This window comes from Rhineura floridana, chromosome 8 (genome assembly GCF_030035675.1).
Source record: "Rhineura floridana isolate rRhiFlo1 chromosome 8, rRhiFlo1.hap2, whole genome shotgun sequence".
NCBI classification, from domain to species: domain Eukaryota; kingdom Metazoa; phylum Chordata; class Lepidosauria; order Squamata; family Rhineuridae; genus Rhineura; species Rhineura floridana.
In genome coordinates, this window is record NC_084487.1 from 55,192,407 (window position 1) to 55,208,769 (window position 16,363).

The 16,363-nt window shown below is 40.1% G+C and overlaps 1 protein-coding gene across 2 annotated transcripts in view; it reads left to right on the forward strand.

Annotated features, from left to right (window-relative positions):
- Window positions 1-16,363, forward strand: part of CDK17 (cyclin dependent kinase 17) — a 129,942-nt gene that overhangs the window by 98,790 nt on the left and 14,789 nt on the right. For both annotated transcript variants that reach the window (XM_061639525.1, XM_061639524.1), the window contains 6 exons: window positions 4,437-4,493; window positions 6,291-6,405; window positions 8,018-8,112; window positions 10,377-10,439; window positions 13,094-13,217; window positions 15,897-16,017. In XM_061639525.1, coding sequence (XP_061495509.1) covers window positions 4,437-4,493; window positions 6,291-6,405; window positions 8,018-8,112; window positions 10,377-10,439; window positions 13,094-13,217; window positions 15,897-16,017 — 575 coding nt within the window. The remainder of the gene's footprint in view (window positions 1-4,436; window positions 4,494-6,290; window positions 6,406-8,017; window positions 8,113-10,376; window positions 10,440-13,093; window positions 13,218-15,896; window positions 16,018-16,363) is intronic.

Genomic DNA, 16,363 nt, shown 5'->3' on the forward strand with positions numbered 1-16,363 from the left:
TTTACTAGGGAAAGAAGTGCTGCTTAACAGTTTAGTGTTCTTCAGAGGAGTACAAAATATACATGGATCCGACATATTACATGCAAATGTATAAAAGAAGATTCTTACTTTTTTAAAATCAAGTGAGAAAAGGCTTGGCCTATTGCTTGCAACACGAGATAGTGTTGGAAGATGAAACCTCCAGGTCAGAAGACACTCACCGAGCTACTGGGGAAGAACAACGGACAAGTACAAGTGGCGTTGTGACTAATGACGCAGCTGGGTCAGAGCCAAAAGGAAGCCCAGAGGCTGATGCGCACAGATGCAAAAGGAGAGTCTGGAGTTGTACAATGCACACAATAGGAACATGTAATGTGAGAAGCATGAACCAGAGAAAGTTAGAAATTGTCAAGCAAGAAATGGAACGTATCAACATTACAATACTTGGCGTAAGAGAATTAAAATGGATGGAAATGGAACATTTTCCATCAGGCAACTACAAAATATTTTATACAGGAAATGAGAAATTAAAACAAACGGGGTTGCTTTAATAGTGAGAAGTGATGTAGCAAAAGCTATTAGGAGCTATAATGCAAGGTCTGAGTGAGTGATATCAATTAGATTAAACAGAAAACCTATTAACATAACCATCATCCAAGTCTACGCTCCAACGGCAAACACAGAAGAAGAGAAGTTGGAGAGATTTTATGCAGAAGTACAGGAAGAAATTGATCACACACCAAAACAAGATGTGCTGATAATCATGGGGGATTGGAATGCAAAAGCAGTGAACAGAGAAGAATTAAGAATTATGGGGAAATGGGGCTTAGGAGATAAAAATGAAGCAGGAGAAAGACTTACTGAATTCTGTGAAGCCAATAATTTATTTCTTGCAAACACATTTTTTGAGCAACCAAAAAGACGACTGTACATGTGAACATCACCAAACAGTCAATATAGGAATCAAATTGATTATATAATTCTTGCGAAAACAAGACCAGGAGTAGACTGTAGTACAGATCGTGAACTGGTAATATCGAAAATCAGAGTAAACCTAAGGAAGAACAACAAAGCAATCATAATGCCAAAATACAATTTAAATAACATCCCAGAAGAATATAAAGATCAAATAAGGAACAGATTTGAGGCTTTAAAGTTAGTTGACAGAGAACCAGAAGAACTATGGATTGAAGTCAGACATGATCAGGGAAGAATGCAAATAGACAATACCTCTAGTTAAAAAGAGAGAAAGACTTCAATGGATGACTGAAGAAACTCTTAACATGGTTAAAGAGAGAAGGAAAGCAAAAGCAGAAGAAGACAGAAACACGGTCAGAACCCTAAATGCAGCAATAAGCGACTAGTACGTAGGGACAAAGGGAACTATTCAAATAGTTATTGTATAGAAATAGAAGAGGACAACAAAAAGGGAAGAACAAGAGCCCTATTCCAAAAGTTTAGAGAAATTAAAAGGAAATTTAAACCAAGAGTAGGGATGTTGAATAATCAACATGGAAACACACTGAGTGACTGAGATGAAATAAAAGGAGGATGGAAGCAATATACTGAAGAACTCTATAAAAGAGATGCCACAATTACAGATTCATTCATGGAGGAACCGTATGATGAATAACCAAAAATTTTAGAATGTGAGATAAAAGCTGCTCTTAAAATACTTGGAAGAAACAAATCACCAGGAACAGATAGCATACCAATAGAGTTGCTACAAGCTACTGAGACTGAATCTGTCCAAATTTTGACAAAAATCTGACAAGAAATATGGAAAACTAAACAACGGCCCATAGACTGGAAGTGCTCAATATACATCCCAATTCCAAAGAAAGGGGATCCCAGGGAATGCAGTAATTATAAAACTATTGCCTTAATATCCCATGCAAGTAAAGTAACGCTCAAGATTCTACAACAAAGGCATATATGAAGCGAGAAATGCCAGACGTCCAAGCTGGATTTAGAAAGGGAAGAGGCACCAGAGTTCATATTGCAAACATACGCTGGATAATGGAACGGAGCAAGGAATTTCAAAAGAAAATCACCCTGTGCTTTATAGGTTACAGCAAAGCCTTTGACTGCGTAGATCATGAAAAACTATGGAATGCTTTAAAAGAAATGGGGGTGCCACAGCATCTGATTGTCCTGATGTGCAACCTATACTCTGGACAAGAGGCTACTGTAAGGACAGAATATGGAGAAACCGATCGGTTCCCAGTCTGAAAGGGAGTGAGACAGGGTTGTATTTTATCACCCTATTTGTTTAATCTGTACGCAGAATATATACAGAAAGCAGGACTGGACCAAGATGGAGGTGTGAAAATTGGAGGGAGAAATATCAATAATTTAAGATATGCAGATAGTACCATACTACTAGCAGAAACCAGTAATGATTTGAAACAAATGCTGATGAAAGTTAAAGAGAAAAGCACAAAAGCAGGACTACAGCTGAACGTCAAGAAAACTAAAGTAATGACAACAGAAGATTTATGTAACTCTAAAGTTGACAATGAGGACATTGAACTTGTCAAGGAATATCAATACCTTGGCACAGTCATTAACCAAAATAGAGACAATAGTCAAGAAATCAGAAGGCTAGGACTGGGGAGGGCAGCTATGAGAGAACTAGAAAAGATCCTCAAATGCAAAGATGTATCACTGAACACTAAAGTCAGGATCATTCAGACCATGGTATTCCCAATCTCTATATATGGATGTGAAAGTTGGACAGTGAAAAAAGCAGATGAGAAAAATCAACTCATTTCAAATGTGGTGTTGGAGGAGAGCTTTGTGCGTACCATGGACTGCGAAAAAGACAAAAAAATTGGGTGTTAGAACAAATTAAGCCAGAACTATCACTAGAAGCTAAAATGATGAAACTGAGGTTATCATACTTTTGGACACATCATGAGAAAACATTATTCATTAGAAAAGACAATAATGCTGGGAAAAACAGAAGGGAGTAGAAAAAGAGGAAGGCCAAACGATATGGATTGATTCCATAAAGGAAGCCACAGACTTGAACTGACAAGATCTGAACAGGGTGGTTCACGACAGATGCTCTTGGAGGTCACTGATTCATAGGGTCTCCATAAGCCGTAGTCAACCTGAAGGCACACAGCAACAAATTTCCCAAGCCTTTAGAGGAAATTCATTTTGGTAATTCAAGGCCCTAGTTTTTTAATCTGTGCTGCTATTGGTTTTACTGCTTAAAAATGTTTTTATTATTAACTCTTTGTGTGTCTATTAAGATGTTTTTATAATACCTTGTGAACCCTCCTGTGATTGCTGTGTGTGATGGAGATTAGTCTGGACATTTGGTAAATATCTGTTGGGGTGTGTATGCATTATGTACCTGGTATCAGGTCCCAAGTACCAACTATGTGTAAGATGTAGCCCTCAGAAACGTATATGGGAAAAGAAAAAGTGAGTGGGAAGACAGGCCATATGAGGAAAGATTTTGCAAACTGCTGTGGGCACAATCAAGAAAAACTACAACTTCTCACTCCAGCTATGTAATTCCACATGCATAAGCAGACTTGCATGCACATATCCCTTGTCTGGTTTTTTTATTTATTAGGTCAAAGTGTAGATAGTCTATGTATTGCTTTGAATGGGATGTATAATCTGATGTGCATATCTCCATCCATGTTGTTGCATAACTGGTAATGCATTAATATCTCGTTTTACATGTGATGGGAACTGGATCAGGGCCAGTGATGACTGATGTCAAACATTTGGAAATACAGTTCAGAAAATCCTAGCATTAGCTCTGTTACTGAGCTGTGGGTCTTCCCTTCCATGTTGCTTCCCAGAACACATGTCGTAGTGTTAATGTCTTGAACTGGGACTAATCATTCTTTCCAGTGGGGTGCAATTAGTTTTTACTGGGGCATTCTAAACTAGGGCTTAGATCAGGGTTCCCTAAATGCAGTGCTTTGTAAAACAAAAACAAAAAAACCCTGAGGTGCCAGTACTAGTATCTTGATAAAAGTGCCATGGGTGCCAGCACAAAACGGTTGTCAGGGGCAGCGGGGAAAAAAAAAGATGTGACAGTGCTCTGTACCAGTGAGTGCCTTCACAAAAAAGCACTGCCTATATGGGTGGGGAAATGCACATGCAAAGGGGGAAGGTGTGTCTGATTTCTGCTTATTCTTTCTTCCTGCTTCAGCTTCCCGTGTGCCACATCTGTTGCTGTTCCACACAATCATCTAACCCTCAGAAACAAATTTCAAGAGGGTGGGGGCAGGGGCTGCACTGGGAGGGGAGAACCAGAAACTCCATTCATGAAAATGCAGATCCAGGCCCTGGATTTTATTCTGGTATATATTATGCCAACCCTGCTTGCAAATGTTACTTCTCAGTTTCATTTTCAAATAGATGCACTGCTCTTTGTGATAGCTCAATTACTACAGTATTTCTAAGTGAATTTGCTTTTTTTATTGCAGTCTGAAATTGGATTTGGAAAAATGGAAACTTACATCAAATTAGAAAAACTTGGTGAGGTATGTGTACTAACCCCCCCCCACGCACACAAAAAGAGATGTGGGCTTTGTTATCAATAAATTAATAAATGTGCAAAGTGCTTTATAATCTTGTTTTTTGTCATAAGAGTGACGGGCCAGTGACATTGACCAACAATTATTTGCCCAAACCAGCTGAGTCAGTCCAAGTCTGCAGTTGACATTATATCCACTGTCTTTCATTTCTGTTTTTAAATTATTGACTGTGCTCAAGATAGGTAATAGTGCAGGCTCAAAAACTAGTAATTGTGTTTTGCTTGCGAAAAGTATTACTATTTTCCTATGTCTTTTTCAGCAGTGGTTATGCAGTGATGACTGCCTGACAATGCATGGAAGCTTGAGACATAACTGACCATTTCAGTTGAACCATCACATTTGAGGATACATTCAAATATTATATGGCTTGATTTCTCCTGGTTAGATATCACATTAGGAGAACATTATATTACAAAATAGGAACTTCTTACATGATTGGACATATGCTCTTGTGCTTGCACCATTACACTTTCATGCCGTGAGTTTAGGATCAGTGATCCATAGATTAGGAGTATTCTGTTTCATGAATGCGTTGAAACAAAAAATGTATATTTAATTTCTTGCATAAAATAAGGCATGTATGAGAGATCTGGTACATGTGTTGTGCTCCCAATTGCTTAAACATGGTTAAATAATTCTGGTGCTGGCCCTCGACAGAGTGATGCCTCTTTTTCCTTTGTTCTTCAGAGTGTGAACTTTCTCCACTTGTGTTAGTTGGCACAGATGTTGATCACAGTTATGTCTAACCATATTTCTGACTTAATCCCATTTGAAACTAAATTTTGAAGCTGGTTTCAAATTCTTTATAAACTCTATTTAGCTATAACCACAGAATCTTATTTATTTATTTATTTGCTTTCAAAATAAAATACGTGATTACAGCAGAGAAAATAATCAAACATTACAAATCACATAGATTTCTCTCCTACCTAATGAGTATCCAGCATGTATAAAAGAAAATATAAGCAACCACCTCCAACTCTCCCTCCCTTAACTAACCTCCCTCTGTCCCCCAAGGTGGTATAACTTAGAAAATATATTATTATTATTCACATTCTGACTATCATATCTCAGCTTAACAAACTGAAGTATGGGCAAGCCTTGTGGCCCTGCACACGGCTGCTTCCCTTCTCCCTTTTTAGCCGTGACATCATTATTATTATTATTATTGTTATTGTTATTGTTATTATTATTATTAAATACAGATCAAGGCAAGTAGGGAGAATTTACATTTTATGTGAGTTGTGGTGTTTGCTGATAAGGGAAGCACCAAGTTAGAACACATGTTTCGTATGCAGAAGGTCCCAGTTTGAATCCCTGGCATTTCCAGCAAGATTAGGGAACGACTTCTGCCTGAAACTCAGTGTTGCCAGTACTGAGCTAGATGGAATAATGGTTTGACTCACTGTGTAAAGGTACTGTATTATTTCATCACAGTGAAGCATTTGTGAGTGCTCTTCATGTGTACCAGTTCGTAGTGTCCTGTGCTTTTAAATGTAAAAGTCTTTTAAAAAGAGTTGTTTATTCACTAAGAAGTAGTACATTAGCAAATGCAGATTCATGATCTGTATAAATAAATAAATCACCATTTGTTTCAGATCACTTTACAGTTTTTCAAATTTCTTATTTTTAAAAAAGCAAATGATGTTGATCTGATCAAAGCCTGGCTTGCCTTTTTCCTTTAATTAGAGCAGAACTCTCAAATATTTTTTAGAAACATCTTTTCTTTTTCTTGCTATACAGGGCACCTATGCAACAGTATATAAGGGAAGAAGTAAGCTGACAGAAAACCTGGTAGCACTGAAAGAAATCAGATTAGAGCATGAAGAGGGGGCACCATGCACAGCCATTAGAGAAGGTAAGCAAATATTTTCATTTTTTAAAGGTTGCATTAACTAGAACTGTAAAGACTGTGAAGAAATGCATCAAATCCTGGACCTGCAGGGAATGACCGTGGCTCAGTGGTAGAGCCTCTGCCTGGCATGAAGAAGGTCCCAGATTCAATCCCTGGCATCGCCAGGCAGTGGATCAGGTTGACCACGTGGGAGAGAATTCCCCCTCCCCCCAATATGACTTCTTTGCTAGAAATGCATCCTGTGACATTTTGTGTCATCCAGCATTCCCAGCAGTCATAAATGATGGAGCTTGCAGTCTTCCTGCTTGCTTGTTCAGGTGTCAAACATGAGAAACAACTCCTCTTAAGCCTAACCTTGTCACAGTAAAACAGGCTCTTACCTTGGTGTGATAGCAAATCACAACCACATTATCTCTTCCTCCTGGTTTCACTTGAAATATGTGGCATAAAACCTACATTTTTCATCCTATATTTGATCTCTTCTTTCATCTCCCACATCATGTCAATAGGTACCCTTTTGATCATCTCACAGTAGTCTGCTTTTCAGATTCCTGTAGATAAAAATGTGCCTAGCCCCTTGTGACGCCCTTCCCTGGCTCTCCCTGTCAGGTTCCTACCTGCTTGTGGCTACTGCCTTTCACTAGGCACCACCAGGGACTCCACCAGTCCGGACTGTCCTTTTTTATGGTTTCTCTCTCCACTCTAGCACAGATCTCACTAGATCCCCCTGCTAGGCAGCACCACCAGTCACGTCCTGTAACCAATATTCCCAGAGACTTTGCCTGAGTCTCTATCTGGTTACTTTTGTGACTGCGTGCGTATGCTGTTCCCAACCCCTTTTGTATCTATATAGATTACACATATAACTCTGGGTTGCTCTGGATACTTGAAATGTTATTATTCCTCCCTTCGCTGCTGCCACCATTCGTTACTGTTTCCCTTTAGCCTTGGTAATTACCTTGCCCCCCCTTCTGGTCTGTATATTCCCCAGCCAAGGATCAGGCCTTCGGTAAACCAAAATAGTATTTGTTGAATATCAGAAACAACAAGATTACTTTTATAATGTTACATAAGCGTATGGTTTCATCTATTCCTGTGGTACTTGACTTATTATTAATCCGAACTCCCACTCCCTCTTTCTCCACACTCCTGACATCCACCACCAAACACCTTCTTCCTCTCACATCCACCAACTAACACCCACCCAGATTCAACTGTCATTCTTCCATTTATACTCCCAGCCATTCAAACGCTCAGCCAATCATCCAGCATTCTACTGCTCATGTACTCCCCCCTCCTCTTTCACTCCACTTACCATATATCTTCTATACAAACAGCACTTACCATATTTACATTAATACAGGAACATCACACCCCTCCCCCCTGAAAATTCTGGTCCTTTGGACCCTCTTGATTTCAGCTGGAAAACAGCATTGTATTTCTTTGTGAGTCTGTAGCACATGAAATAAATTAATGGTGTGCAAAATAATTTCATATCTTTCCAGACTGAACTATTTTTAGTCCACTACCCATTTGACACACTAATATATGTACAGTTCAGTTTTTCCATTTATTTACTAGCCCTAACTGTTTATTCTGTTTTTCCCTTTTGCAGTGTCATTGTTAAAAGATCTAAAACATGCAAATATTGTTACGTTACATGATATCGTTCATACAGACAAATCATTAACTCTGGTCTTTGAGTATTTGGTAAGTTTCCCCCCCCCCCACTCAAGCTTCTTGTTTGAATTTTTTAACCCTAAAGAAGCACAGTGATAATATTATAGTATCTATTAATGGAGGGGTGAGGGGAGAAGATGTTAATTCATTCTGTTGCCACAATTTCCTGTATAAATTGTAGCAATATTCTTTGCTGCCAGACTCTTTGATTTTATTGCATTATACTTCATGCATTTGTCTTCTGAAGATTTTGTATATACTTTGCAGGGACTGTAAGTGTACATCTTTGTTACAGTCTACTACAGAAACAAAAAGATATGTCTTGTACCCTAAAATAGCCCAGATTTTTCCTTTTCCATCGCCAGTTGAATCTTGTGTTCATTGTTTTCAGGACTGCAGCTGTTGTATCAACTACCTGAGGTTTTTTATATATATATGTACCATGTGGGGAAAAACAATGCCGCTTCAGAACTATCCTAAGCTATTTATAGTAAGAGTTACCTTACATTGTGCTGGCACTGTAAAAAGAATTATTCAGCCAGTCCCTGCAAGTTTGGGTTCCTAATTGGCATGCATGATAATGCTAGAGAATGGAGTTGTCCTGTATTAGACAACTCTTGGGCAGTTAATCATGTATTTGCAATGAATACGAGGTGGAGACCTTCTAAAATGTGCTGCTTCAGTGTCTGTGGTTATGATGAGCAATTTAAACTAATCCTGATGAGACTGAGTGATTGGCAGGGTTTGCAACCTGGGACAGGAAAGGATAAGGGACTGTCATTAATAAGATTCAGGATTGTGTTCAGTGTTAGTCCTACTCAGAGTATTAACCTATTGATGTTAATAGCCATGACTAACTTAGGTACATCAATTTCAATGGGTCTACTCTGAGTAGGCCTTACTTGAATACAACCCTGGGTCTGCCCTGGTGAGACAGGTTTGTAGACTTGAGGTTGTTCCAGGATCCATTTTTGTGCCTGGATTATTCAGATTTCAGTAGCAAGCCACCAGTACTTTTTTTACCAACTCCATCTCTTAGAAAGGATAGGACTCACCTTTTCTGAGTTTGACCTAATGGCTTTCATTCATGCCTTCATAATTCCAAAGCTAAGTTAAAGCAGTGAAGCAGATCAGTCCTGCTGGAGGTGGGTCACTGGGGAAAAGCCACTTCTGCAATGTATTAGTGTGTGCTACCACCCAGTGTCTTTCTGGCCCACAACTCAGTTTGGGTTTTAACCAAACAGTTTTGAGCCATTTTACTTCAGTGTACCCCTTTTCCTTTGCCCTGTCATGAATTCTTTAGGTCTGCTGAGACCACTCATAATTCTTTCAATCTGTGCATAAAGTTCAGATGTGTATACAGAGAGCTATTCTTAGCTGTTGCCCTGCAACAGTGGAGTTCTTTTCAAGGAGGTTCACCAAAGCCTGAACATAAGCATTTTATAGGAGTAGTTTTATAGTAGGTCTGCACATGATTTAAAAATAAATAGTTAATTGTCTTCCTCTTTGCTGATGCAGTGAAGTAATCCACTAAATGTATATATAACCAAAAACCTTTTGGTTTTTGCCTTTTGAAATACTGAAAATACTTAAAGAACTTCATAATAAATACAAGCTGATATTGTTAGAGGGGAAAGCTTTCTTCAATATTTTCTCTTTCTTTCCCTGTTATAGGGACACAACAGGACCAAAATTCCTCAAAATGAATGTGTACATCCTTAATTCTTAGCCTCACTGGCTATAATTCACCCTCACATTTGAAAATGACCCTATTAAATGGTCAACTTCAGTTGATCTACCTATTAAAGCTTCAAGTTCTAATTTGATGACATTCTTGATATAGACTGGCTCTGTTCCCCAGAGCCTTTTAGATAGGATGGCTTAGATTCTGAAAACTATAGGTTCAAAGAGCAGCACCGGACTCTTTGAAAGTCCTTTTCTAAACAGCCCCACACTGCTCTTTGAACCTCTGGATTTTGGAGATTTAAAAAGTAGCACAGGGCTGTTTGCAAAAGGGCTTTCAGACAATCCTGTGCTGTGCTTTACTGTCCCAACAATCAGGACTTCAAAGCACAGCATCACCTGATATAGCTATGCCAGGTGATTGACAGGTGAGTGGCCCATCCACCTGACAGATTTGGCCAGCCGGGGTAGGGGTTAGGGAACTGGCCTGCCAGTCAGAAAATCTTCTCTGCCCGGATCTAAACAAATAAACACTTTAAAAAGAGTAACCTAAACAATAAATATATCTTTTTCTTCCTGTTGTTGTTAACGCATTATTTTTGTTTTCACAGGACAAAGATCTAAAGCAGTATATGGATGATTGTGGGAACATCATGAGTATGCACAATGTAAAGGTGGGTCATAGTCACTAATTTCCAACAGTTTTGCTCGTTTTTAGAACTAAATATGCTCTCTGGCCCTCATATATTGTCCAATATATCTTTTAAGGAGTATTCCAATTTGAATAATTTTCCCTTTAGAAAGTAGCTTAATTATGAAATTTGCATAGGAGAACTTAGCTTTATTGAAGGCATAAAAGAGAACCTGTTAACTAACAAGTATTTGTTACATAATTTGGCATGTAATTGCTTGCCTTTCAACGGATCAAACATTTTATGCTCTTTTCAAGCAGGGGATATGCTTTTGTTTAATGAACAATAGCTGATGAAATAAATGTGGATGACCACATAACATGCCAAAATGACATGAGATTTTGGCTTTTGTAAGTATTCCAGTTGTTTTTGTGCCCAAATTATAAGTTTGTTAGCCCCTTCCTTTCAGAGGTCTTTTTTTTTATTTGGTGTACTCATCCTCTCATATTTTTGAATCCTTCTGATTTAGATCTCAAAATAAAGTCCATAGAATAAAGAAACTAACCTTGATCTTGAGGTGTGGACTGGTGTTTGAAAGGGTGGAGAGGACAGCAAACAACTCTTCTTAAATCCGAGGCCGCTACTGATACTTTGTGAGGGACTTGGATAGATACCTAAAGCCTTCCCACGGCATATACAGCACGTTTGAAAGGCAGCCTACCCTTCAAGCTTGTAGTTCAGATGAAATAAGATAACTGTTTTCTAACACATACAGGGTAACTGTGCTCAGAAAGGCTACAGATTTGGCCCCTGGACCATGATTTTAAAATGCATTAATTCGGAACTTAAAAAAAAATGAATCTCATTGCAAGATCTACAAAACATTTAAATGCTTTGCCCATTAAAGAGCTGTTCTGTCCATCTGTCTGCATCCCTCCCTCTCCTCAATTCTGGTAGGTCCCCTAGGTCAGTGGTCGAGCACATGCTTTGCATGCAGAAAGGCCCCAGGTTTTGTCCCTGGTGGATCAGGTGGTAGGTGATGGGGAAGACCCTCTGCCTGAGACCTAGGAGAGCCCCCGCTAGGCAGAGCAGAGTAGAGCACACAGTACTGGGCATGAGGGACAAAAAGTCTGATGCAAGGTACAAGGGCAGCTGTTCCTGTATTCCTTTGCGTGCACACCATACATTTAAAGCATATGTCATCCCCCAAAGAATCCTGGGAGCTGTAGTTTGTTAAGGGTGATGGGAATTGTAGCTCTGTGATGGGTAAACTACAGTTCTCAGGATACTGTTTTTTGGCTGAGGGAAAGTGCTTCAAAAGTATATTGTGTACACAGCCTAAGTCCATCATGTAAAAGTGGATCTGTTCCTGGAAGTTCCCTCTCATGTGACACTGAGCACTTTTGTAGACTAGTGGTACAATGGTGTGGAACTAGGAGACCTGGGACAAATCCTGTTAGTCCTGGGAGAGTAATTTATTTCAGCCTCTGTTCCCTGTGTATTGTTATGGGTCTACTAATAACCTAGCAAAGCAATTATAATGATGGTGCTATGACTAAAACATCGGGTTTGTGTGTAGGAAAGCCAGGTAAGTGCTCTGCAAATGATTAATAACTGCTGTTACGCAGCAGTCATCCTCTCAGAATGGGATTTTTACCTTCGTCTCCTGATGCAAAAATTACCACAGTGGGGGTGGAGATGGGGGACACAAAAGCACCAGTACAGAATATTAATGGAGACAAACAAATGCAGGCTTCTGAACTGACTTCCCCCACCCACCCAAAAAGCACTGCAAAATTTCTGCAAAGCAAGGTAGCCAAGTGTGACTTGGTAATGAGATTTCAAAACAAGGGCTGAGGAAAAATAACCAGTTTTTGAAAAAGGTTTGCAGAGCCGTGAGGAGAGCACCACAGTTTTTTATTCAAAAACCATTTTCCAAACCGTTCCATGATAGAACTCAACAGTAAACTGAGTGGCAATGTGCCAAGATGTAGCCTGTACATTTCTCAGTCAGCTTATGAATAATAATAAGCTGAAGTGTGCCTGTTTATTATATGAAGAAACAGCTGCATGAAGACACTTTTGCCTTTGAGGAGGTGGCAGCTACTACTGCTGCTGCAACTTATTAGCCAGACATGAAAACACACCAGAAAAGAAAATACGGAGGATATCAAAGGTTTGATTCAGGAGGCAAATACAGGAAAGAGGGGAAGGAACACAAGGGAAGCAGGCAACAGCCTATTGTGGGATCTAACTGGAGGTTCTCATGATGGGGAAGTATGACAAATGTGAATAAAGATAAATTGATATGCCTAGGTTTCTTTTGTTTGTTTTATCACGTGGCTGGCTTAACCTGCAATTTTCTTTTTATTGCATTTGAAATAGATGGCTGCAGTGTAAGGGAAGGTAACCGGAGGCAGCAAGATATGTTTGGGAATACAGAAGGTGGGGGAGCCTTCCCCCAATATTTCACAATAACTCACTTGAGCTATAAGGATAAGCTTGCTAATGATAATGAGGATATCTCATACCTGAAAACAGCTTGCAGTTGTAGAAGGTTTTGTCTTTGTTTTCAATGTGCATGTTGCGTTTTGAGCTGGGCAGTTATTTCAGTCAGATAATCAGTCATGGAGTGCTCCTTATCAGTTCTGAAAGTTTAGTTTTGAATTAACCTTTTCCTCCCTTTCCTTTTACAGTTATTTTTATACCAGATTTTACGTGGTTTGGCATACTGTCACAGGAGAAAAGTGCTACATCGAGATCTAAAGCCACAAAATCTACTAATTAATGAAAGAGGGGAATTAAAACTAGCAGACTTTGGTATGGAACGAAAGATTTATTGTGTTGGGGAAAATGTTCACTTCACTCTTTAGAAACTCTCTGATGTAGCAGTCACATTGGTTTTTAGAATTAATTGTGCATATATATCCACATGTCCACAGTTCACATAATTTTAAGAACAAAAGCAGGGGCTCTGTGGGATCAAGCTAAAGTCAGACAAACTCAGGAACTAATTTGATTAGTTAGGTTGAATCCCTGGTATCTCCAGATAGGGCTGGGAGAGAACCTGGAGTGCTGCTTCCAGTCAGTGTAGACAGAACTGAACTAGATGGACCAAGGTTCTGACTCAGTATAAGGCAGCTTCCTGTGTTCCTGCCGCACAACTCCCATGGCTGGGAGTTTCCCTGAGCTGTGTCCTGTTACCAGTCAATAGCACTGGGACTACACAGTTCCTGGGAACCTCAAGAATCACCCTTTCAGAGTGTTGATGCCACTGTTGACAGCTACAATGAACACCCTGTATATGGGCAAAGAGCAGAGAAGCACTTCCAAAGTCTGTTCCATTTGTTTAGCCGTTAATGAAAGCCTCTCTCATCAACCATGCCTATTTCAACATGAAAAGTGTGAGTCATGAAAATTTGCCTAACCTCTAATTCAGATGTTGATGGATTACAACTCCCATCCTCCCTGACCGATTGGACCATGCTGGCCGGGGCTGATGGGAGTTGGAGTTCAACAACATCTGGCAAGCCACAGATTGCCTACCCCTGCTCTAATTCTTATACTTGGCATGCCTTTTTTCTTCTTCTTCCTCTTTAAATTGAAAGTCCCTTAATGATGATGAAGTGAGAGATACCAACTCTTTACAGTCTTTTCCTTCTTGGCTATTTTTCATATTCCTTGTCCTCTGCTAATAGTGTGTAATTCACTTGGGTAAAAAGCATTGGTGTTGCTCTTTCTGTTCGTATTCTAGATAAACCTTTTCCAACTTCTGGGTCCCCAGATGTTGCTGGACTACAATTCTGTTCATTCCTGACTATTGGCCATGCTAGCTGGTGGGAGTTGTAGTCCAACAACATCTGGGGATCCAAAGGTTGGGAAAAGCTGTAATAGATTAAATGTGCTCCTTTCCTACATCTGTCGTTTCCATGTGTTAACATTTTGCCCAAGATTTGAAAAGCTTTTTAAAATTCCTGGGTCCTGGCAATAACTTTGAGGACATGGGAAGGCTCATGCTCTTGAGGGAAGAGAAAGCAAAGCAGTGTGCAAGAAGAGAAGGAAGAAGGTGGAGAAGGGCAAAGCAAAGAGCTCTTGAGATTCTGCTAGGCTGCTGTTCTTTTGCCAACCAGAGGCTCACAGGTTTGGGGAGAATTACTCTGGACCTTGTGACTGGGGTCCTTTTTAAAAAACAAACAAACACCAGACCCTTCCATCCTCTTTCTTGTCTGCCCTTTCCCACCTGCCCCAAAAGAAAATTTGTGCATGTACTTTTGTGATATGAGTTTATTGACCTGCAAGGATTCTTCCACTTTTTATACCTTAAAAGGTTCCCATCATCACAGTAGCTCTTTCCACACATGGTGGTGACTGGTCTGGTGGTGCAGTGTGGTGGAACCACCCTCCCAACACAACATCACTGCTGTTTCCCTGGACGATGCTAGGGCAGGGCAGCAGCAAGGTTGGTGCTGTGCAGGCCCACCAGTGGGAGCACCGGTCTGTGCAGCCCCACTGTTGCCATGGTCATGCTCCGCCCCAGCACCATCTAGGTAAGCTTCAGCAACACCAATGTCAGAAGAGCAGCTCTGCGGTGCTGCCCTACCAGAGTGGCTGCTCACATATGCTCAACATCTGTAGTGTGGACAGTGCCTTATGCTGTTCTCATTAGAAGCAGCTCTCTGTAGACCAGACTGTAGGCACTTCCTCCCAGTGGGACTGCTGCTACTATGAGGAAACTTTCTAGCTAGAAGCTCCAAAATGGGAACAGCCTTGTAGACATCAACAAGCACACATTGTAGGTGCATGCTTTTCTAGGCAAGAGTGGCAGCTGCCAATGATACCTCAGCTGGAATGAGCCTGAAGGGCAAACCTCAGTACCTGAAAAAGGAGCCATGCTTCCCTGAATGTCATTGGGGTGCCTACTCCTTTGATTATACCAAAATGTTGCCCAGGCTTGGGAAAGCTTGTAGGAGAGGAGAAGCTGCTTATCAAATCTAAAACATTGTGTGACAGCTGTGAAAGTGCCAACTCCTCCCTTTCCCCCCCAACTGGACATGCAGTGGCAATTTTAATGGCTTGTGGTGACCCTGCTGCTCAATAACACTGCCTTCCTCTAATCCTCTTCTCCCACCACTATCACAATCAATGCTTCCAACGCCGGTGTGCATGTTACATATCCATATTATACCTTCCAAATGATATGCTTAACTCCAGCACATTGACATTAAACTAGAAGGTAGCTGAGAATACATCCGCTTTTTGCGCTGGCCATTCTTATTGAGGGTGTTTCACTCTAGAAAGCATAGGACTGTAGAAATTAGATGTATACTCTTCTTTCATGGCCACCAGTATTTCATGTTTTAAATGTTCAGTGAACCACACGGAACTTCTGTAGAAGCCCAAATGAAAGGAAATGTTCTGTGTCTGAATGAATGAATGAGTGAAATGGCAGGAGGCTTCAGAAATGCTACAGGATATTCACATGGCACTTTCTTTTTAAAGGTTTGGCTAGAGCAAAATCTGTCCCTACGAAGACCTATTCCAATGAAGTTGTCACATTATGGTATAGGCCACCTGATGTTCTCCTTGGATCTTCCGAATATTCAACACAAATTGACATGTGGTATGTCTGAAATATTTTTGTTTGCTTTCCGATTATGCATCCTATATGTTTTTTGTCTTTTAAACTCTGGAACATTATAAGGTTCATAAACATTCAAAGCACTTCTCTAGTTGTGAGGGCCAAGGTAAGCAAAGAATAGAAGAAGGTATTTTCATCCTCCTTGGTATAGTTGTGGAAAGTTACTTAAGCAATTAACTCTGTAAAGGTCTCCATATTGGGGATCTCTAAATCTCAGTAGTGACACTGATTGGGATCCATAAGGGGGAAGATACAGTATATGCTGGTTTTGTCAAGTTGCATCTTGGTTCTTACGGAAAGGAGAAAAGGTCAAGAAACTTAAAATGGA